Source organism: Natator depressus, chromosome 6, assembly GCF_965152275.1.
Source record: "Natator depressus isolate rNatDep1 chromosome 6, rNatDep2.hap1, whole genome shotgun sequence".
In the NCBI taxonomy this organism is placed as follows: Eukaryota; Metazoa; Chordata; order Testudines; family Cheloniidae; genus Natator; species Natator depressus.
Window position 1 is genome coordinate 70757928 of NC_134239.1, and position 23338 is coordinate 70781265.

Consider the following 23338-nt stretch of genomic DNA (forward strand, 5'->3'; position numbering starts at 1 on the left):
ATTCAGCTCCCTGTCCCAAAGCTGCGTGGACTCTAAAGTGTCACAGTACACAACTAGATATGATTAAGTATGCAGAGCATATCTAATGTATTTTTTAAAATCAGACTAGAAGTGCACTTAACACAGGGACTCACAGGATGGTGACAGGAAGCAACAAAGGGTAGTTTAGAACAGTGGTTTTCAAACTGTGGGTCATGACAGAATGTAAGGCACTGGGTTGCAGCAGCTCTGGTCAGCACCTCCAACCGGGCGGTTAAAAGTCCTGTAGGTGGTGCTGCCTGGCTAAGGCAGGCTAGTCCCTACCTGTTCTGACACCGCCCTGCACCCCAGAAGCAGCCAGCAGCAGGTCTGGCTTGGGGTGGGGGGTGTTTTATGCCACAGGGCTGTGTGCGCTGCCCCTGCCCTGAGCATTGGCTCTGCACTCCGGCTAGTGGGGACTGGGGGTGGGGGCGGTGCCTGCAGGCGAGAGCCGGACGGAGCTGGGGGAGCAGTGCCTGCGGGTGAGAGGCGCATGGAGCTGCTCGTGCGCCTCTGCCTAGGAGCCCGACCTGCTGCTAGCCACTTTCGGGACGCAGCACAGTCTATGGTGCCAGGACAGGCAGGAAGCCTGCTGTAGTACCCCTGCTGTGCTGCTCACCAGGAGCTGCTTGAGGTAAGCCTATGCCCAACCCTGCACCCCAGTCCCTACCCTGAGCCCCCCTACCAATCCTGGAGCCCCTTCCTTCACTCCTAACCCCTCATCCCCAGCCCCATCCCAGAGCCTGCATCCCCAGCCAAGCCCTGACCCCCTCCTGCACTCCAACCCCTGCCCCAGCCCTGAGCCCCGACACCCTGAACCCCTCATTCCCAGCCCCACCCTACAGCCCTCACCCCAACCCTCTGCCCCAGCCTTGAGCCCCTCCCACACCCCTCATCCCCAGCTCCGTTGTGTTGTGGGCATCAATTTTCTTCAACTGGGTCACCAGAAAAAAAAAGTTTGAAAACCACTGGTTTAGAACACTGGAGAGCTGAGTATAGAGCAGTAGGCTCAAGTTACTTATGGACTCGTGGGTAAGTACTGCTAGTCTTCCCTTTAGCAGATGCCCTGTTATGGAGCTGAGGCTTAGAGTAATCTCTTTCCCAGTTTGAACTTCCTTGAAGGGTGGGTAGGATGGCAAATGACTGCTTGTTTCAGAGTCATGACTGCTTCAGTTAATTATAGGATTTTTCAAAATCTTCTTGAAGAAAGGAGATCACTTTAGGTTGCTTTCTGAAATGTGCAGAATCAGACTGTAGAGCCTAATAACAGCCTTAAGATTGTTCTATAGTGAACAGAGTCTGTCAACACCACACAGGCACAATTTTTACAGTGAAGACTTATTTATGGATTGATAAATACAGAACTCATTGGGACAATAAGGCACAACAGTTGACTATAACTACACAGGCAGAAGAAATAGAGAAATCTTTTAAATAAGCAAATCAAAGCCTATAACATCTTGTGTACCTTTCCATGTTAAGTCACATTCCTTTCCTTTTTACAATTCCTATTTTACATATGGTCATAAAACCAGAATGTTTCCTTCTTGTACAAAACAGAAATCTTTTACAATTCTCCAGCCTTACTATTGAATTGCAGTCTGAAAATTTTGAAGTGCAACATCTTTCTGCAAAAACAGAGTGTCTGAAGAATCCACTGAAGGATTCCTTAATACAATTAAGTAAAGGAACTAAAGAAATCCATTTGAGGGTTGAATCTTAGCTCAATACTTACAGAAACTTATGTTAACACATGATGTGGAGGTGTGTGGAATCACTTAAACACTGATTCTTCCATAGAGATGGACCTCCAAGTCAACTCAAGACACTCCACTTGTATTGGTTGTCAGATCATTTGTTGACTTATCCACATGTGCACAAGAAGTTGTGTAGCCAATGAATTTGGAGGTTAACAACTGAACACATGCATTGCTTTTGAATCCTTGATTTAATATATAGTCTTGCTGTTAAGTTTTTAATTTAAAAAAAGTTATCCTTTCAGTTGTGTTGGTTTCATAAAGATTTGTGGAAAGTATCTGATCAAAATATTATATTTTAAAATCTCACCTTTTAATTTGAACTGGGATATACTAGGCAATTCCCTAAAAACACTTGTATCTAAACTTCCATGAAAGTGTTCCAAGTGCAGCTAAACTAACACCCACAGTGCAGATCCACCAGCCAGGGTGGGGCTCAGATAGATGTTACCAAAAAAAAAATTGGTTTTCAAATAATCTAAGGATTAATATGAAAGCAGCACAAGGTGTCACTAGAGCTATTACCACTGGATGGTGACAATGACATGAAATCAAACTTTGTGCATGGCTAGTTTTCTTGAATTATAAACACCGGTAAATAAATCTGCACTAATGAAAGCAGCAAGTTGTGATGGTGGAGGTAAGAGTGCCCTGTGGGAAGGAACAGTCATACAGAAAAGCAACCTAGGGAGGGGTGCTTTGTGGTCCACTGGCAGTCAGAGCCTGCAAGCTGCTCTTAAGACAGCCACTTCTGCACCTGGTACTGGGGTCGTTTGAGGGTTATGAATCACTGTGTGGAGTCCAGTTTGTTCCACAGAAGTTGCAACCTGCAATCATGACAGATTCCTCTCCCCACTGTGGATTAATTCTACAGAATCCAGTCACAGCATTTGAGACTGCTCAGAACCGGCACAGTATTCCCAATCCTACAGTCCTGGGAAAGAAGCTACATGACTTAAATGATTAATTTAAGGTCGCTCTAAAGGGCAAGTCTGGAAAGGGGGAAGAAAGGTCTTGAAAAAAAACCAAGTGGGGAGCAAAAAAGGCAGCTCTGTTGCACTAGCATGGAAAGGAAAAAGGCAGTGCTACTCTGACACCTAGGACTTACTGAAGGAATGATTTAGCTGAGGTTTCACACTATACACTACTCCCAATAAAAAAAATTCAGATGGCTTTTCTGTGGGATATTACCCCCCTTTTTGGCTTCCTACATGTAGAGCTCCAGAAGAGTAAGTTTGCAGCAGCAATACATAGGAAGGAAAGGCGATCATTATAGTCATACAGCAATGCAGAGGAAAAATCTGAAATAGGGACTTTTTAAATGCTCCATTCCGAGCTGCACTGCAGCCACTTCCCTTTGTTCCTGCTACACAGGGAATGTTCACCTTTGTGGAACAAGCTGGTGAGGGATTGCAGATGTGTTTTTCCATGCACCAGTAGCAATGCACTATGGAAAGATGGTGGGGAGAAAGTGGAGTTCTAGTCCTTAGAAATTAGGAGTGGTAAGGAATGGGTCTCCCATCTATCAGTGAAGAAATCGAATGCTCATTTTCTGCTCTACATCCACCTTCTCCAAAACCTGCAATAAAACCAAGAGACAGCTGGTTAAGTCACTTATGTACACAGCTTTGTTCCAGTTAAAATGTTGAATGATATTAAAAAAGCAATCAAGAGGAGTATGGGGCATCCTGGCAAGCCAGTCTTTCATCTGGAGGCTGCTAATGCTGTGCCCCAGAAGCTAAGCTTTCCTTTTAAAAATTAAGAAAACCACAATGTGAACCAAGTGTAACTAATATAGTAATAGCGACAGAGTCCTGTGACACCTTATAAACTAACAGATGTATTAGAGCATAAACTTTCGCGGGTGAATACCCACTTGGTCAGATGCGTGTAGTGGAAATTTCCAGAGGCAGGTATAAATATGCAAGCAAGAATCAGGCTAGGGATAATGAGGTTAGTTCAATCAGGGAGGATGAGGCCCTCTTCTAGCAGTTGAGGTGTGAACACCAAGGGAGGAGAAACTGCTTTTGTAGTTGGCTAGCCATTCACAGTCTTTGTTTAATCCTGAGCTGATGGTGTCAAATTTGACAGTGAACTGAAGCTCAGCAGTTTCTCTTTGAAGTCTGGTCCTGAAGTTTTTTTTGCTGCAGGATGGCTACCTTTAAATCTGCTATTGTGTGTCTAGGGAGGTTGAAGTGTTCTCCTACAGGTTTTTGTATATTGCCATTCCTAATATCTGATTTGTGTTCATTATTCACCCATGAAAGGTTATGGTTCAATACATCTGTTCGTCTATAAGGTGCCACAGGACTCTTTGCTGCTTTTACAGATCCAGACTAACACAGCTACCCCTCTGATACTAATATAGTAATGTCAATCTCCAGACAGCCAGAAACAGCTAAGAAGTGTGTACTATCCTCCTTTGTTAAGAGGTTGTTAACCTTTAACTCATGTGACAAGTATCAACACTACACAGTAGAACCTCAGAGTTAAACTGACTTGTCAAGCACACTCCTCATTTGGAACTAAAAGTACGCAATCAGGTAGCAACAGAAACAAAACCAAATACAGTACAATACTGTGTTAAACTACTAAAAAATAAAGTTTAAAAAAAGATTTGACAAGGTAAGGAAACGGTTTCTGTGCTTGTTTCATTTAAATTAAGATGGCTAAAAGCATTTTTCTTCTGCATAGTCAAGTTTCAAAGCTATATTAAGTCAGTGTTCAGTTGTAAACTTTTGAAAGAACAAAACGTTTTGTTCAGCATTAAGAACATTTCAGAGTTACGAACAACGTCCATTCCCGAGGTTCTATCATTTTTCACTACTGGACAAGGTATATGGGCTTGTCTACATCAGGAATTTGACTGGCACAGATACAGAAGAATAATTACTCTGCTTTAGTTATGCTAGTATAATTCCCCTGGGTGACTATTTAAGAACATGGAGTAATTATTCCGCTATAACTGTGCCAGCCAATTTCCCCATGTAGGCAAGCCTCAAGGAAGGAAGTGGATTATCATTTTCTGATCTATTGTGATCGGGGTCTCATTTTGGGATCTCAGGTGGACCTTGGAAGACCACTATTTTTTCCCTAGTTTGACTCCTGGCACAGGCCATTTAACTCTCTCCCACAAGAAAGTTACCCTTGTGGTGGGCCTCTTGCCTGAAAATCTACTTGACTAAAAATTCAAAACAGATCCAGCTACATAACCTCAGAAGAAAAAGTTCACAGAAGAAGAGGTATACAGGCTGATGAGGGATTATACACTGGCAGCACAGCCCCAGAAGGGAACCCTGCCCTTCAAGAGGCTATGATCTCATTCCCTCTGCTAGGGCACAGGGGAATTATGATATACTGGGAAGGACTGCTACACTAACTGCAAAAATGAAGGGTAGTATCTTTTTGGCTCATTTCCAACTATTTATGTGACTGCTCAGTGATGACCACATTCAATCACTTCCATAGTTCAAAAGGTTAATTCCCAACCTTGACAAACTCTGTGAAGGAGATGGCACTGTCTCCATCCTGATCAGCCTCCTGGATTGTCCTGTCAGCAATACTGCCCAGCTGCTCGTCTGAAATGTTTACACCAACCATCATCCGCAATACCTGCAAGATACAGAAAGCCCAGGAAGTCTGAATATCACTATATAAATAACCTTTAAGCTAAGAGTGTTATGGGAAGATTATTCTGAAAGCCTTGTGCAGAGTTTATGCACAGTACTCGGAACAAGGATACCATCCAAGTAGCAACCCTGTGTAAATAGAACACAGCAGGACCCTTGTTACTGTCTGGAAATGTTTTCTATGATCAAGATTTTCAGTTCCTCTTGTACACCAAACCTATTGACCAAAATTGCCTCCACACAAATACAGAATATACAAGGATGCCTTTATGTGCCCCCTGAACAGAAGTGCAAGCTTCTTCCTCATTCCCCAAAAAGTGGAATTCAAAAGAGCTCCTACAAAGTGAGTGAATAGGATTCTCGGAATAATTTTTTTAAAAATCTGGTAGTTTCAACTGTTTTTAACAAGACTGACAACTGCTTGATTTGACCTTTCCCTGTTTAGGATTGTTTGGTTGCTTTCTGAAGCCTTGCAAGTTGCAGATATGCAATCAAAACTGCACTAGTCAGCTCTTCTCCTTCCTGCCAGTTTGTAAGGTGCTTTTCTGTGCTGAAGACAGAAGTGAGCAGTTTTGATCAAATGCAGTTCCTTGCTCAACGTGAGCCACAAATTACTGCCTACTTGGCAGGATTAGTAGAATGCAGTTACTCCCTACTCAAATCTAGCCTGATATGCAGATCCATGCCATTACAGTACTGATTTCTTGTTGCTTTTCTCCATCCAGGAGGAAGGCAACAAAAGCTTTATCCCCATGGGAAAGAACTGGTCAGATAAACTAATCCACCTCAAAAAACAGACCCATACCTAGTCTTGTCGTCTCTGCCATAAAAACTAAGTATGGTGGGTTGTTTTGTAGGGGCAGGTTACATCTGCTCAAGTCTTTGTTCCAATGGAAGTATAGTCATCCATAAATAATCAAACATGTTAAAAATTAACCTAATGCTCTGCTGAAGTTTCTGATGGAGTAGGAAGTCTATGCTCTTACTGGAGACTGAAAGACAAAAGTCACCACATTTTTGAAGCTACAGGTAGGCAGAGTCCAGTCAGCCATACATTTTTGAATGGCCTGTAAAACTGGTCTAACCACAGTTGCTTGCAGATGCACCAACTATTAGATCAAAGGCCGCCGTTAGACTTCTTCCATATTCTAAAGCGGTTTTAGATCGATGGCACATTTTTTGAGAAGGTCACCCAAGTGCCCAACTTCCAATAAAATCTTTCACATGTCAATGTGATGAGCAGGTCAATTTCACTTTTACAAAAAGCATTCTTAGGGAAAGAATTTTTTAAGGGTTAAAGTTGCAAGCTCGGTCATCTGAAGACCAGCGGACTCAATTTAAGTCCCATTCTAGCCCAAAGTGCTCTTTACCTGAAGCAGCTCATCTCGGGATATCTTGTCATCTTTATCCAGGTCATATAGTCGAAAAGCAACTAGAGGGAAGGTGAGAATGAGTCAGCTGAATTCAGGTACTATTTGTTCACCTTCCCCACCCACATATGTAAATTTAAATTTCATGCACTCAAAAACATGGTTGTCTGAAAGCTGGCAGCAATGTAGCTGTTGGGTCATTACAAAATGACCAATGATGTAAATATTAGACTACAGCTTTTATAAGATCCTGTTAAAAATGTTTTATAGAATTATATAATTCAGAGTTCCCACCTACCACGATAATCAGTTTGTTCCTGCAATTTGCTAATGTCTCAATATATATAGTCCTTTTCAGAGGATTGCACATTATTGTCAAGAGACAACAGCCACTTAGAAATTACCTTTCAAGATCAAACCAGTAGTCCATCTAGTTAAGTATCCAACGTGACAGTGGTCGGTATTAGATTTACAGGAAGACACAGCAGCCTCCATAATGGACAATTCTATAAATAGCCTGCTTGCAGGGGAAGTTTCTTTCTAACCCTCAAGCATGAGAGCTTCTGTCCCTCCTAAATGTATTTCTTTAATTCCATAAGGAATCATCTTTGCACTGTCACTTCTCTGACTGGCCTACACTTTGCCTTAAGTATATGGTCAAATCAGAGCCTAGAGAATGCTGATCAGAAGACTGCTGCAGACCACCTAGTATATAGGAGTAATCCACTTTCCACTCTGACCATATGCTTCAAGCAGAATAAGGAACAATCATGACGGGGGAGAGTGGGATGGAGGTGTGAAGATGAGTGGCAATACCATATCATATGAAGGACTGGAGAAATAGCAAGTGGTATAAGGAAGGGAACTGGAAGGCCCATTCATGGCTGGAACACTACTCTACTTCCAGAGAGCATCTCTCAGAACTGCTCTGACACCACAGCATCCTGTCATGAGACATTTAGGAAAGAGCTGAAATTAGTCCAGCATAATCAAGTCTCCACAGTGAGCTCTGAGAATCTCTGTACGTAACGCCATTTTTACTAAGCTTCAACATATCCTACTAGCTTCTGAAATGGCTATGGCTGCCTCTGTTACAATCTACTACTTACAGGAGTTAGTAAGTCAGTTTGTATTTAAAAATAAGTACTGCAGTATGTCAGCTCAGACAGTGTGTGTGTAGGGTCACTCTCTCAGGAAACGAGGGTGGAAGACTAAAGAGCCAGGAGGCAAGGAATGGAATTGTCCAGGTAGAGTGTGAAGTTCCTTACAGTGCAGCTTGTTACTCCGGCTGTTGAGTGGTTCTGGTCCATTCTGGTCTTTGCTTTTTTCATTATCTTCAATGGGTCGGAAGTGGGCCAAAGTCCTCATGAATCCACGGAAATTCACCTGGTCCTCTCTGCAAGGTATTACAACAGGTAAATTGTCTAAAATTTAGCATAATACAGGTTGTCTATTGCAGTTGTGAACTCAAGCTTCAGTGACCAAACAAGTCCCTTTGTGGTATTTCTGTAGGGGCAAGTTAATTGATTGTTCTATAAATTTTTTATTTACATCCAGCAAGCCCTTGTCGTCTTGGTCTCCTTCAGTAGAGGGAAATTTCCTTGTGGTCATCCAGGAATTGCAAGTGTTTTCAAGAGCAGTAGCAGAATTATTGGTGGATACATGACGCAATGTAGAGAGGAGGTGTGGTCTGAGGTAGTAAAAAGAATCAAGATTTCTTAAGGTGAGGTTGGATAAGTCATTTAGTTTCTATAAAATAGGTATATTTACTCACCTCAAAACTGTTGTAGGGGGTTTAAGATTTCTAAAACATTTCAAAATTTCTTAGATGAAGCACAAAATGAGGAACCAAAATTTAGAAATGAACAAGGTTTGGTGCAAGTAGAGTCCGAAAATCTCAGGCACTAGTTCTTTAAAGTGACGAACTTTGGGTGTCAAATTTGACACTTTAAAAGAGCTCTAAATTCAGGAAGTGTGAGCTCCCACTTTCTCAAAATCATGCCCCTTTAAGGTGCCTCAAGTTGGGCAGCTCAGAAGTTCAGGAACCCCAGAATAATTTGTTGAAATCTTGTACAAAGCTTTTTACTACAGGAAACCACATTACCTATGACCTCTCTTCTCAGGCCCTTTTTATCCAACAAAGGAGGAAGAAAGGCATAAGCCAATCTTGTTTTTCCCTTAGTGGGTCAACGTGGAGGAACTGGGGAGAAGGGCAGAGATCTGACACTGGACCAAAAAGGGAGTTCCAGGTACATGAGAGAGCTTGGTAGGTAAAAGATAGGAGAACACAGAATGACACAAAGGTGCTCTGAACAAAGTGAAGCGGTTAGGTGAAATGCAGTTTATGCCAGACATTCAAGGCAAGCAGCTTACTGAACTGGAGGGTGAGAAGCCAGTGAAGCAACTACAACCCATGCAGAGTGTAGTCAGAGTGACAGGCAAGAAAGATTTTGCAGCAGATTTCTGGACTGATCAGCTGGGGGCGTGTGGGGGAGGAGAACATCAGTAAGCCCAAAGGAAATTGCAAAAGACATCCAAGGGCTTGGACAAGGGTCTTGGCACTGGCAATAGGAATGGATAATTTTGGAGATTTGAAACAGTGAGGGGAAGAGAAAGAAAAGTCTGGTTTTAGCCATGTTAAGTTTTAGCTGGTGGTATGGTATCCAAGATGTCAGATGCACATTTGAGGATCAGTATTGAGGTGGCAGCAGAAGCCATGTAGCAGGTTGACATTACCTATTGAGAAAAGGCCCAGGACAAACCCCTATAGAGAAAGGGGAAGAGGAGGCATCCCCAAAGAAGATACTGAAGGATCAGACAGATACTAAAGTAATCTAGAAGAGCAGTGTCTCTGAATCCCAGAGAAAGTGTCTCTAGGAGGGTCCAACTGACCATAGGCGCCAACTTCTGCTGGTACCAGTGGGTGCTTGACTCCCTCTGCCCCCGCCCCCATTCCAACCCCTTCCCCAAATCCCCACCCCGGCCCCACCTCTTCCCCTGAGGGCACCACGTTCCCGCTCCTCCTGCCTCCCTCCTGGAGCTTGTTACACAGCAAAATAGCTGTTTTGCGGCGGCAAGTGCTGGGAGGTAGGTGGAGAAGCGGGGATGTGGCACACTCAGGGGAGGAAGTGGAGGCGAGGTGGGGCAGGGAGCTGGGCTGCCGGTGGGTGCAGAGCACCCATGGAGTCGGCACCTATGTGACTGACTACATCAAGACAGCAAGAAGAACAAGGACAAAGAAGAGGCCTTACAGCTGATGGATTGACAGTCTGCCAAGCTGGAGACTGAGGTGCAGGACAAGGCAGCTTACACTTGAAGAAAAGAAAAAAAAAAAAAAAAAAAAAAAAAGAGGACTTGTGGCACCTTAGAGACTAACAAATTTATTTGAGCATAAGCATCCGATGAAGTGAGCTGTAGCTCACGAAAGCTTATGCTCAAATAAATTTGTTAGTCTCTAAGGTGCCACAAGTCCTCCTTTTCTTTTTGCGGATACAGACTAACATGGCTGCTACTCTGAAACCTTACACTTGAATGTCACTTTTCATTGAAGTTGACGATCCTGGGAAGAAGGCAAGGTGGTTTAAAGAAAGTCCAAAGGTGGAGAACCAGACAATTAGGGAGTAAAGCTGCTTGATAAGAGATACTAGTGCTAGAAGTGAGTTTGTAGCTGATACGTCTGTATTGTCTCCTCTATGCAGGGTTGCTGTTGCCATATTGGTCCCAGGATATTAGAGAGAAGGTGGGAGAGGTAATAGCTTCCATTGGATTAACTTCAGTTAATGAGAGAGAAGCTTTCAAGCTTACACAGAGCTGTTCTTTAGGTCTGGGAAATGTACTCAGCATCACAGCTAACTACAAGGTGGAACAGATTGTTTAACATAAGTAGTTGACACCATAGGCGCCAACTCCGTGGGTGCTCTGGGGCTGGAGCACCCACAGGGAAAAATTAGGGGTGCTGTGCACCCACCGGCAACCAAGCTCCCCTCATCCCCCACCCCATCTCCTCCTCCCCTAAGCATGCTGCATCCCCACTCCTCTGCCTATCTCCCAGCACTTCCCACCTGGCCGCTGCCAAACAGCTGTTTGGCAGCTTTAGCATGCTCCGGGAGGGAGGGGGAGGAGCAGGAGGTGGGGAAAGGGGTGGGGTCGGGGCAGGGATTTGGGGAAGGAGCTGGAATAGGGGCAGGGCCTCATGGAAGGGATGGAGTGGGGGGAGGGCCGAGCACCCACATGAAAGAAAGTCAGCGCCTATGGTTAAACACATTTCAAGGCTCTTGGACTGTCACCAGAGGCATTCAGCAGCAAGATAACAGGAATGGAGAATAGGTTGACATGTGAACCAGAACTGAGTATTGATTAAGGATCATAACACTCCGATAAGGTAGGCAAGTGTCCCCATATTACAGATTGGAAACCATACAAAAAAGATGTTAAGTGACTGCCCAAAGTCGCACAGCAAACGCATGGGAAGATTGAAGATAGAATCCAGGTATCCAATTCCTACTCCCATGCTTTAACCATAAACATACCTCTGATTAGAACTTTGCAGTTTTTGTCACAAAACTTGTAGACCATTTGGAAATGCATTCAATAGGAACTTACCCCTCTGGGAAAAAGGCATTGATAATCCGGTCTCCCAGGGGGTTGATGGCAAGCTCAGGAATCCGTTGGAAGTCTTCACGGCTAAGGGAAGCAAGAATATGAGAGTCTTCATAAACTTAGCTGTAGAGAAAGTTGCATAAAGACTGAGTAAAGTCTAATGAGAGGATCCACAATACAGTACATCCATTTGGATTTTACTTCTTCAGCAAAGTACTTTGCTGTTTGCTTTCCAACCATAATAGTGCAATAGCTGTTAAAAGTTTATTAATGGCACCAAGATAAGGAGAATAGTGCTGAGTTTGTATTACATTACATGCCTATAATAGTGCTAATTTATCAAGTTAATAGCACTTCTCCGATACAGTGAATACCAATTTGTACAAGAAAATCTACCAAAAAATTTTAGTTATCCCTCTAGAATGATTGGACAATACGCAGCTACAGGAAAAGAAAGCTACATAATGAAAAGCAAGTAACAACTAAAGTAAATTGTGTTTAGGAACAGAGTCACTTGAGTTGGAAGGAATTTTAGATTAGTTCATCTGGAGCGATGTATCACAGTCTTGATATCACCAAAAGCCACTAATCAATTTTCAGGTTTTAAATTTTGATTTCTTTCTGTCTGGACCCTTTGTTGTCTGATCAAGATATTTAAATAATGCTGTGGAAATTAAATTTGAGCTTGTTTCAAACAGGAAGCGTTCCCTACTTTAGAACAGTAGCAATTTTCTATAGGCACCCATCGAAACTAAATAAGGTCAGGCTTGACAAAGCCCTGGCTGGGATGATTTAATTGGGGATTGGTCCTGCTTTGAGCAGGGGGTTGGACTAGATGACCTCCTGAGGTTCCTTCCAACCCTGATATTCTATGATTTTATGAAATACGTGTGCTGCTTAAAAACTACACTGGTAGACAAAGTTACATTAGTATAAAAGAGTTTGTACTTTTATAGCTTATTCAAATTAAGAATGCAAAATAAGCAACAATAAAGCACCTTTATAGTTATACTGCTAGGTTTGTAAAAAAAAGTTCAATCAGTATAACAGTTGGTAATTGGTACAAGACTTCCTTATTCATTTAGGCCTGTAGCTGGAAAGGTATTAAGGCATTAATTAGTGGTAGAGGCCAAGATGTACTAAAATGCCGGTTGAAAGTTTAAACACATTTCTGCCAAGAAGCAATTTCAAACTCTTCTTTGTTGGGTGCCCAATTTGTGACCTTGTGCCAGATTTGCAGAAATACTAAACACAGACAATTCCACTTGAAATCAACGGGAGCTCTGGGCACTCAGCCCTTCTGAAATTCAACTAAAAGGTCTCAAGTTGGGCACCCAAGAACTAGTTGCTTTTGAAAACTGTCTTAAGCAAATGAAGTGGTGATACAGACGACAGTCAGTTCAAGCTTCTCTAAGCACCAGGCCTAGTAATGCAGGAACCTGAACATGAGGACATTCTGGAGACAATTGTGAGCTACCACTTCACAGAACTATAAACATTAGACAGAAAGAGACCTATGGAGTCTAGTCTCACCTATTGTCAGTGGGAACTGCTCCCCACAATTTTCTCTAGTGCTCTTCCAGTCTAGTTTTAAAATTTCTCCTGCTGTTGCTATACTTAGGACCCAGTTGTAGTGTAACTATTGCTGGGGTCCCAATCTAAGTTCCCTCTAAGCTGTGCGGTTGTGCAGCTGCCTCTCCCCCAGCATGGATCTGCCGTGGCAGGGGAGAGGAGCCCCTCCCAACCCTTGGCTCAGGCCAGGCCTGCCTGAGCTGCTGCAGCCAGGGAGAGGCGCCTCTCCCCCGGCCCTAAGCTGCTGTGGCAAGAGAGGGCTTGGGGGGGTGTCCTCTCTCCCCCGTGCAGCCCCAGGGCAGCCTGCACCCCAAACCCCCCATCCCTGGCCTCACCCCTGTGCCTGCACCCCAATCCTCTGCCCCAGACCTGAGCCCCCTCCCACACTCCAAACCCCTCATCCCCAGCCCCACCCCAGAGCCCGCACCCCCAGCCAGAGCCCTCATCCCCCCCACACTCCAACCCTCTGCCCCAGCCCCGAGTCCCCTCCTACACTTCAAACCCCTCGGCCCCACCTCATGAATTTTGTTATGTGCACCAATATGGAGGCGATGTGTCACACATTGCCTCCATACTGGGTGCACATAACAAAATTCATTCCACACATGTATGTAAAAAATGAGAGAGAGGACACTGGTCCCAATTATAGTATATTTGTCATAACATGGTTAAAACAGAGTGTGATCTTAGAGTACAGTGGGGAAATGACCAATTTTTTTTTAACTGTCTCCGAACAATGCTACTGCCCTGTGCATGCCCATGCCTGTGTTAATCTTCAGAGACATGATTAAGACGCAGCTATACATCAAAAATAGATAGCCATGTTGTAACTCAACCCCCTCAATATGGTTGTATTTGAAATAGACAAGGGGCACAGCACACAGATGCTGTGAAGCAAAGATGCGGTGAAGCACCTACATTGGGATAAAAGCCATTTTAACTACAGTGTTTTGGCTCAAATTCCAATGTGTAAGGCCCTACCAAATTCACAGTCCAGTTTGGTCAAGTTCACGATCATAGGATTTTAAAAATCATAAATTTCATGATTTCAGCTATTTAAATCTGAAATGTCGTGGTGTTGTAATTGTAGTGGTCTTGACCCGAAAAGGAGCTGGAGTGGCAAGGCGGGGGGGTCACAAGGTTATTTTAGGGGGGTTGCAGTACTGTTACCCTTACTTCTGCACTGCTGCTGCGGGCACTGCCTTCAGAGCTGGGTGCCTGGCCAACAGCTGCTGCTCTCCGCCCAGCTCTGAAGACAGTGTCATAGTAAGAGTGGCAATATTGCACTGCTCCTAAAATAACATTGTGACCCCCCTGCAACTCTTTTGGGTCAGGGCCCCCAATTTGAGAAAAGCTGGTCTCCCCCACGAAATCTGTGTAGTATAGGGTAAAAGCACACAAAAGACCAGATTTCACGGTCTGTGACGCATTTTTCATGGGTGTGAATTTGGTAGGGCCCTACCAATGTATACAAGCCACTGAAACCAACTACTCCCACATCCTGTCTAGAATTTTCCATTGACACAATGTCAGATTCCTTGCTTGTTAAATTTCAGCTTCAGAGAATTTACATTCAACATTTCAGCCTCATGTTGTGCCTGGTTTATGGTAAGAGTTTAACGATTAACTACAAGTAACCCCTAGGTTTCAAATCCGCTTCTATTTTTGCTCATTAAGGGGACATTATGGGGTAGGTATTATAATTGGAATAGCTGTAAAAGCCATAAAAATAACTGAATGCAGAGAGGCAAGTTGTACCTCATTTTATACACCCAAGGCCCCTCAGAGTCATTAGGGACCTACTTCACCTGGCTGAGGCCGGAGCCTACAGGAAATTGGATGTTCTATTTCTTCCTTATTCATGGGGCCATAGCAACAGGCTTCTCCCAATGAGACTTTCCAGGAACCTTATTCTACTAAAACCTTGCTTAAAGGTTGCTTTGCCTATGATCTTTAACTGCAAATTGGTTAGTCTGCATAATAAAGAGCGTCCATGACATTTTTCAGTACTATACAAGAGTTTCTGCTGCAAACAATTAGTAGCTTCTAGGTAGGCTATACATTTCTAAGCTGTGGGATGTGTCTTCTGAAGGGAACACAGGAGCCCAACATGGGGGACACACCCATCTCATTGCCTTGTCCCAAGCATCTGCAGGGCCATTACTGGCCACTCATTCTTTCACCCGCTACTTCTCTTATGTTCGGTCTTCCTTGACTAGGTGATCACACATAGTGCTGTTCCCTGATGTCTGCCAAGAGAGGGAGCAGCACTGTGTAGAACTGAGGAAAGAACTGAAGAGAGAATGTGACAGCAGCTGTGGGGGTAGATAAATGGAAGACAGTTCCCAAAAGTGAGGAAATGGGAAAGAAGAGGAACTACTGGAGAAGTGGGGAGAGAAATAAGTGAAATAAAGGGAGGAGAAAACTGGCAAGGAGAGCAAAGCTTCGTCTATGCTGGTTTCAAACACAAAACACACAGGAAGTTTCCCTGTGTAGACCAGGCCAGAGAACTGGGAAACATGTGTCAGAAGTGGAAGAAAGAATTAGAAGAGAAACTGGTAGAGAGGAAATGAAAAAACAGAAAGCAAAGCAGAAAAATACAAAGAAGACCAAATGTGTAAGTGAGTCAGGTGAGATGGGGGAGTGGCACTATACGCAAAAGCAAGCATAGAATCAAACATAGTAAAAAAAATTGAGTGACTCAAAAAAAAAAAGTGACTCATACACTACTGCAGAATCTCTACAGACAAATTCCATGTTTGAATAATAAGACTAGCAGTAGGATATACTACAGCCCACCTGACCAGGATGGTGAAGGTGAAATGCTCAGGGAGATTACTGGGTTTTCTGTTTTTGTAGCCTCTCTAATGGGGGATTTCAGCTGTTTCCATATTGAATGGGAACATGTCACCTCAGTACCGGATACAGAGACAAAAATTTATACACACCATTAATGAGTGCTTCTTGGAGAAGCTAGTCCTAGAAGCCACGAAGGGAGAGGGAATTTTGACTTAGTCCTAAGTGACTCGCAGGATTTGGTCCAAGAGGTAACTATAGCTGAACCATTCAGTAATTGTGACCATAATGTAATTAAATTTAACATCCTTGAAGAGGGAAAATACCAAAGAAACCCACCACAGTAGCGTTTAACTTCAAAGAGGGGAACTACATAACATTGAGGTGGCTAGTTAAACAGAAATTAAAAGGAATAATCATAGAAGTAAAATGCCTGCAAGCTGCATGGAAACTTTTTTCCCCCTAAAAATACTGTTAACAGAGGCCCCAACTATATGTATACCCCCAAATTTAAAACCAACAAAAAAAATCTGCAGTATGAGGGTCAAAAAATGCCACCATGGCTAAACAAAGTAAGAGGTGGTTAAAGACAAAAGGACATCTTTTAAAAATTTGAAGTCAAATCCTACTGAGCAAGAAAAAAAAGGAGCATAATCTCTGGCAAGTCAAGTATGATTAGGCAGTCTTCTTAGTAATGCACCATCCCCCTTGCAGCTCCCAATGGCCAGGAATGGGGAACTGTGGCCAATAGGAGCTTCAGGGGAGGTACCTGCAGGTGAGGACAGCGCGCAGAGCCCTCTGCCCTCCCCTCCTCCAGGGACGTGGTGCTAGCTGCTTCGGGTGCGGGTGCGGGGCCGGGGCCGGCAGGGAGCCTGCCTTAGCCTCACTGTGCACTGCTGCCGCCCCGTCACCGCTCCATGTAAGCGGTGACGGGCTGGAGCCTGCACCCTGGTCCCCTCCCGCACTCTGCACCCCGTCCTGCACCCCCAACCCCCTGCCCTGAGCCCCCTGATGCACCCCAACCCCCTGTCCTGAGCCGTTTCCTGCACATCGCACCCCCTCCCACACCGCCTCCTGCACCCAACCCCCTGCCCCAGCCCTAAATTCATGGTCGTGCATGCAATTTTCCCACCCAGATATGGCCCTCTGGCCAAAAAGTTTGCCCACCCCTGGGTTAGATGATAAAGACAGAATATCATAATGCCACCGTACAAATCCATGGCACACCCATACCTTGAAAACTCCATGCAGTTTTGGTCAACCCATCTCAAAAAAGAGGTCTGAACTGAAAAAACTATAGAGAAAGGCAACAAAGATAACTGGGGGTATGGAACAGCTTCCATATATGACAGATTAAAGAACTGGAACTGTTGATCTTAGAAAAAAAGATGACTAAGAGGGGATATGATAGAGGTCTATAAAATCATGAATGGTGTGGAGAAAGTGAATAGGAAGTGTTATTTATTCTTTACAACACAAGAACTAGGGGTCACCCAATTAAAGTAATAGGCAGCAAGTTTAAAACAAATACTTCACACAACGCACAGTCAGCTAGAATTCATGGCCAGGGGATGTTGAAGGTCGAAAGTATAACTGGGTTAAAAAAAGTTAGATAAATTCCTGCAGGATAGGTCCACCAATGGCTATTAGCAAAGATGGCCAGGGATGCAAGCCCACGCCCTGGGGAAGGAAGGAAGAATCACGCAGTAATTGCCCTGTTCTGTTCATTTCCTCTGAATCATCTGGCACTGGCCATTATCAAAAGACTGGATACCATTGGTCTCATCCAGTATGGCCATACTTATATTCTAGATGTGGTATTTGCATCAGAGCACAAAAAACAGTAAATTTTAGATAAAACTAGAATCCCTCTTCCCCCTAGTACGTGTGAACCACGTCATGTCCACAAAGTATTCCAACCAATTTCATAGAATCATAGAAGATTAGGGTTGGAAGAGACCTCGGGAGGTCATCTGGTCCAACCCCCTGCTCAAAGCAGGGCCAGCACGAACTAAATCATCCCAGCCAAGGCTTTTATCAAGCTGGGCCTTAAAAACCTCTAAGGATGGAGGTTCCACCACTTCCCTAGGTAACCCATTCCAGTGCTTCACCACCCGTTTAGTGAAATAGTTTTTCTTAATATCCAACCTAGATCTTCCCCACTGCAGCTTGAGGCCATTGCTCCTTGTTCTGTCATTTGCCACCACTGAGAACAGCTTTGCTCCATCCTCTTTGGAACCCCGCTTCAGGTAGTTGAAGGCTGCTATCAAATCCCTCCTCACTCTTCTCTTTTGCAGACTAAATAAGCCCAGTTCTCTCAGCCTCTCCTCATAAATCATATGTCCCAGACCCCTAATCATTTTCGTTGCCCTCTGCTGGACGCTCTCTGATTTGTCCACATCTTTTCTGTAGTGTGGGGCCCAAAACTGGATGCAGTACTTCAGATGTGTCCTCACCAGTGCTGAATAATCACTTCCCTTGATCTGCTGGCAATGCTCCTACTAATACAGCCCAATATGCAGTTGGGCTTCTTGGCAACAAGGGCACACTGCTGACTCATCCAGCTTCTCATCCACTGTAATCCCCAGGTCCTTTTCTGCAGAACTGCCATTTAGCCAGTCGGTCCCCAGCCTGTAGCAGTGCATGGGATTCTTCAGTCTTAAGTGTAGGACTCTGCACTTGTCCTTGTTGAACTTCAGATTTCTTTTGGCCCAATCTTCCAATTTGTCTAGGTCACTCGGGACCCTAACCCTACCCTCCAGCATATCTACCACTCTCCCCAGCTTAGTGTCATCCATAGACTTGTGAGGGTGCAATCCATCCCATCATCCAGATCATTAATGAAGATGTTGAACAAAAACAGCCCCAGGGCAGACCCCTGGGGGTACTCTGCTTGATACTGGCTGCCAAATAGACATTGAGCCATTGGTCACTACCAGTTGAGCCTGATGACCTAGCCAAATTTCAGTCCACCTTTAGTCCATTCATCCAATCCATACTTTAACTTGCTGGCAAGAATACTGTGGGAGACTGTGTCAAAAGCTTTGACAAAGTCAAGATAATCACGTCCACTGCTTTCCCCATATCCACAGAGCCAGTCATCTCATCATAGACGGCAATCAGGTTGGTCAGGCATGACTTGCCCTTGGTGAATCCATGTTGACTGTTCCTGATCACCTTCCTCTCCTCCAAGTGCTTCAAAATGGATTCCTTGAGGACCTGCTCCATGATTTTTCTAGGGACTCAGGTGAGGTTGACTGGTCTGTAGTTCCCTGGGTTCTCTTTCTTCCCTTTTTTAAAGATGGGCACTATATTTGCCTTTTTCCAGTTGTCCGGGACCTTTCCTGATCGCCATGGGTTTTCAAAGATAATTGCCAAAGGCTCTGCAATCACATCAGCCAACTCCCTCAGCACCCTCGGATGCATTAGATCTGGCCCCATGAACTTGTGCATGTCCAGCTTTTCTAAATAGCCCTTAACCTATTCTTTCACCACTGAGGGCCGCTCACCTCCTCCCCAGACTGTGCTGCCCAGTGCAGCAGTCTGGGAGCTGACCTTGCTTGTGAAGACCGAGGGGGGGGGGGGGGAAAAAACACCCACACAAAAAAACAAAAACAAAAAACCATTGAGTAGTCCAGCTTTTTCCACTGTTACTGAATGGAGGGGGTAACCTAGTAAGGGCCCCACACTTTCCCTGACCACCTCCTTGTTGCTAACATACCTGTAGAAACCCTTCTTGTTACCCTTCATATCCCTTGGTAGCTGCAACTCCAGTTGTGCTTTGGCCTTCCTGATTACACCCCTGCATGCTCAAGCAATATATTTTATACTCTTCCCTAGTCATCTGTTCAAGTTTCCACTTCTTGGAAGTTTCCTTTTTGTGTTTAAGCTCACTGAAGATTTCTGTTAAGCCCAGCTGGTCACCTGCCATATTTGGTATTCTTTCTGCACATCGGTATGGTTTGTTCCTGCACTCTCAATAAGGCTTCTTTAAAATACAGCCAGCTTTCCTGGACTCCTTTCCCCTCCTCATATTAGCCTCTCGGGGGATCCTGCCCATCAGTTCCAAGGGAGTCAACGTCTGCTTTTCTGAAGTCCAGGATCTGTATTCTGCTGCTCTCCTTTCTTCCTTTTGTCAGGATCCTGAACTCTACCATCTCATGGTCACTGCTACCCAAGTTGCCACCCACTTCTACTTCACCTACCAATTCTTCCCTGTTTGAGAGCAGCAGGTCAAGAGGAGCATGGCTCCTAGCTGGTTCCTCCAGCACTTGCACAAGGAAATTGTCCCCAACACTGTGTGCATGCGCGCGCTTTGAATAGCCTGGAATAGCTTGCTCTCACCAGTTCAGAGAACTGGTAATGTTTCAACCTGAATTAGTTTGTGTGGACAAAGACTTCTTGAAGTGATTCAACTTGTCCTCTCACTTTCTCACAAGGCCAGTGAAAAGTTCTCCAGAATGTACTGTTTGTGAACTGTATCAAGAACTGTACCCAGTGCTTTGCCATTTGTTTAATATGGTGATAGTGTGGAAACATAGTAAGAGTGTAATTTTTTTTTTAACTGAATCAATATGACTAGTGGGCATACTGAACTCTTTGTACCTAACAGTTCAATTCTCTAATATAGAAGAAGTCACTTTGAGAGGTCACAGGAAGATCAATTTTCTATTAACTGTTGGCTCCAAGAGTGTTGGGAACCACCAACTTCAGCAGATACCTACTTGTCTAAAGCTTAAGACACCAGCAAAGTAATTGCGACATTTGACTGCACACCCAATTTAGTTACCTCCTCACTGACACTCAAGCCTACCAGGCTATTTTGGCAACACTTATAGCTTGTTACATCAATAAAGATTTAATTTGGATTCAGTAGTGAAAAAGGAGCTAAGCGGATCTTTTTTCCATGCAGCTCAATTGCACCCAGATAAGTCATTTTAATTTAAGATAGGTGGGGAAGGATGGAAGACTATCTTTCAGTTCTACTTCCCCTAAAGATTCATCCCCCTCATTTAAGAGGACTGTCTTTCAGGAGTAGAAAATGGAATTTAGAGATTAACGGGCATAATAGCATGCAAGAAGGGGAAAATGATAGAACAGGGAGTGCATGAATACCGGTACCAATTATTTATGTCCTGCTCCCCACAATTTGTTTACAATGGTTTTTCAATACAGCTAGTCATCAAGTGTTAGAATGCAAAAAGATGACTTTTAGAAGTTTATCTGTCCAGGATAAAGGTTTCATTGTTTAGATTTTATCCTATGACTATTTCTCATTGCTCATAAGACGACTGATGGTATTTCTTTCATCTTTCTCCAGAACAGGGGTTCAGATTATCTCAGGAGGGGCTACATCTTAGACACAGCATCATGGACACTTCCCCTTCTGGTCATGGTCACATGGACCATCTCCTCTACCAATTACAACCATGTAACATCCATGTGACAATAGCCATCACTTACAAAAAGTAAATAGAAAGCTAATGCACTTTTTGCAGATTGAGAATACAGAGATGGTAACTGAGAACCACCGGACCAGCCAGTTTTCTAGAGTAAGCATGGAAAGCTGATGAACCGACTGGTCAAATCATGTCAGTTGACCACTGTCAAATATTGACAGATATCCAAGAAACAATGCCCTGATGTAGGCAGCAGCTACTTTTATTGATTGCATCATGTTGCCACTCATTTTTTAGGCCTTCATTGTGTTTTTTAGGTTTTTAAGTTAAAATAACTTGCTGACTAACTCATTTTCTGTAATAAGGCATAATTATTTAAGACCGAGCCTACGAGAGACCCTAAGGTCATTTGTTATTGTTACTGTTCTAATAGTGCTTTAAAATATTTGACAGGTGAACTGACCAACTCTGTTCTGTACCATGAGCAAGTGTGCTGCACATCAGTGCTAATTTTCAGAATAGTAATTTATTCAAAGATTCAGTTTGATCTGAATCAATTTCTCTCCAAATTTTTCAAAACTGCCACTTAACCAAAAAACCCAAAACCAATTGTTTGCCCAGATGTATTCCAGAGCTTGTGAATCTGACCTGGAATTGTATAATGTTTCCCTTATTGGTTTAGTGGGAACTCATCTTTCTTATAAATTGAGTGTTGCAGAACCTCACATTTTGAGCACTGGAATAGAAAGGGAGTGCAATTCCATTATCCATAAAGTCACTCTTCTCTGGGACTAAGTGTATTTAGAATCTCCCACTTTCTACCTTTGTCATAGTTTGTTCTAGATGATTTTTCGGAGCACAGAGCTTCCTACTTCAGACTCCAAGACCTTATCAGTACTGGAAGTTAAACTGTTTTCTACAGTCATGTACATACCCTTTGAAACCAATGGTTAGGCCACAGACATGTGACAGGGAGTTTGACACTGCAGGAGTAGTTTAGTAATTATTCACCCTAAAGACAAATGAACTCCTTTCCACAAAAATTTATACTCTTAAACTACACTATTACAGACTGAGCTACAACTGGTAGTAATATATTTATTTGTATAGACTCAATAGATTAATTTTAAGCTTCAACAGAGGAAATAGGTGCAAATTGGATCCAAGAAAGTCTAGTCTAGCAGCCACCACCTTCATATGCTAACTTTGATGTTTAAACTGTTGGGTAGAGTAAAAAAGGTTTATGTACATCTGTGCAGGTATTCGAGATTAACATGAAAATAACTGGGGTTAGAAATGGTTTCCCAACACAGTACACTTCCCTGTTTAGCTTGAAGTAGAACTGGCAAACTTATGGACAAATGGCATTTCAACTTGTATGAAAATGTTCCTGAAAAATGCTCATTCTGGTAGAAACTAATTTTTTCTAACAAAAAATGACTAAAAGCGTTTGGTTCCGTTTGTGTCCAATGCAACACTAAAATTTGCATCAAAAAGTTAACGCATTTTCAAAGTTTGCCTGTGAAACGTTGCTAATTTTAGATGAGTCTAGCTTCAATCGTATGTCCACTCCTTGGAAAGTGGCAGCTTCAACAACCTTCCCATTACAACAGTATTTTGTCTCAGTCAATTGCTAACATGTCTTTGCCAACAAAAAAAATAAGACTAACAATACATTCTACCTTCTTATTCTAATAAGGAGAACATCACTTTGCTTGGAGCTGAAGTCATTCAAAACAGATTTAGCACTTATCTTTTCAGGATGCAAACCCCCAAAAGCAACAGTTTACAGTAAACCATGTCTCTAAAGTTTAAGAATAAGGCTGAACTGGAGCTATTTGCAAGGACTAAAGTTGACTAGATTCAACTGGGATCAAGGAGTCAATGATCTAGGTTATTCATTCTCAGTGGTCCACTGAATGCAATCTATGGAGTACTTCCTGGAGGTCTGCAAATTGGTTTGTCAAAATTTTCACACCCTGAGAGATGTCTTACAGTGAAAAACGCTGTGCGCAGACTAGTGTACCTGAGCTAGCTTAAAGCCAACAACAGCAGCAAAGACAGTATAGCACTAACTTCAGTTTGGTTAGTACAGGCCTAGCACAGACTCTGGATAAGTATAGAGTGGGCTAGCAAACATTGAAGCCCATGCTGTGCTATCTTCACTGCACCTAGAAAAGGAGAACTTGTGGCACCTT

The 23338-nt window shown here is 43.5% G+C and overlaps 1 protein-coding gene across 1 annotated transcript in view; it reads right to left on the reverse strand.

Annotated features, from left to right (window-relative positions):
- Positions 1–1340: 1340 nt before the first annotated feature.
- The window catches only part of CHP1 (calcineurin like EF-hand protein 1), a 39160-nt gene continuing 17162 nt past the window's right edge, over positions 1341–23338 (reverse strand). The window contains exons 3-7 of the mRNA XM_074957063.1: positions 11377–11457; positions 8043–8170; positions 6775–6836; positions 5265–5387; positions 1341–3354 (exon numbers count right to left, since the gene is read on the reverse strand). Of these exons, the coding sequence (XP_074813164.1) occupies positions 3301–3354; positions 5265–5387; positions 6775–6836; positions 8043–8170; positions 11377–11457 (448 nt within the window). The 3' untranslated portion in view covers positions 1341–3300. The remainder of the gene's footprint in view (positions 3355–5264; positions 5388–6774; positions 6837–8042; positions 8171–11376; positions 11458–23338) is intronic.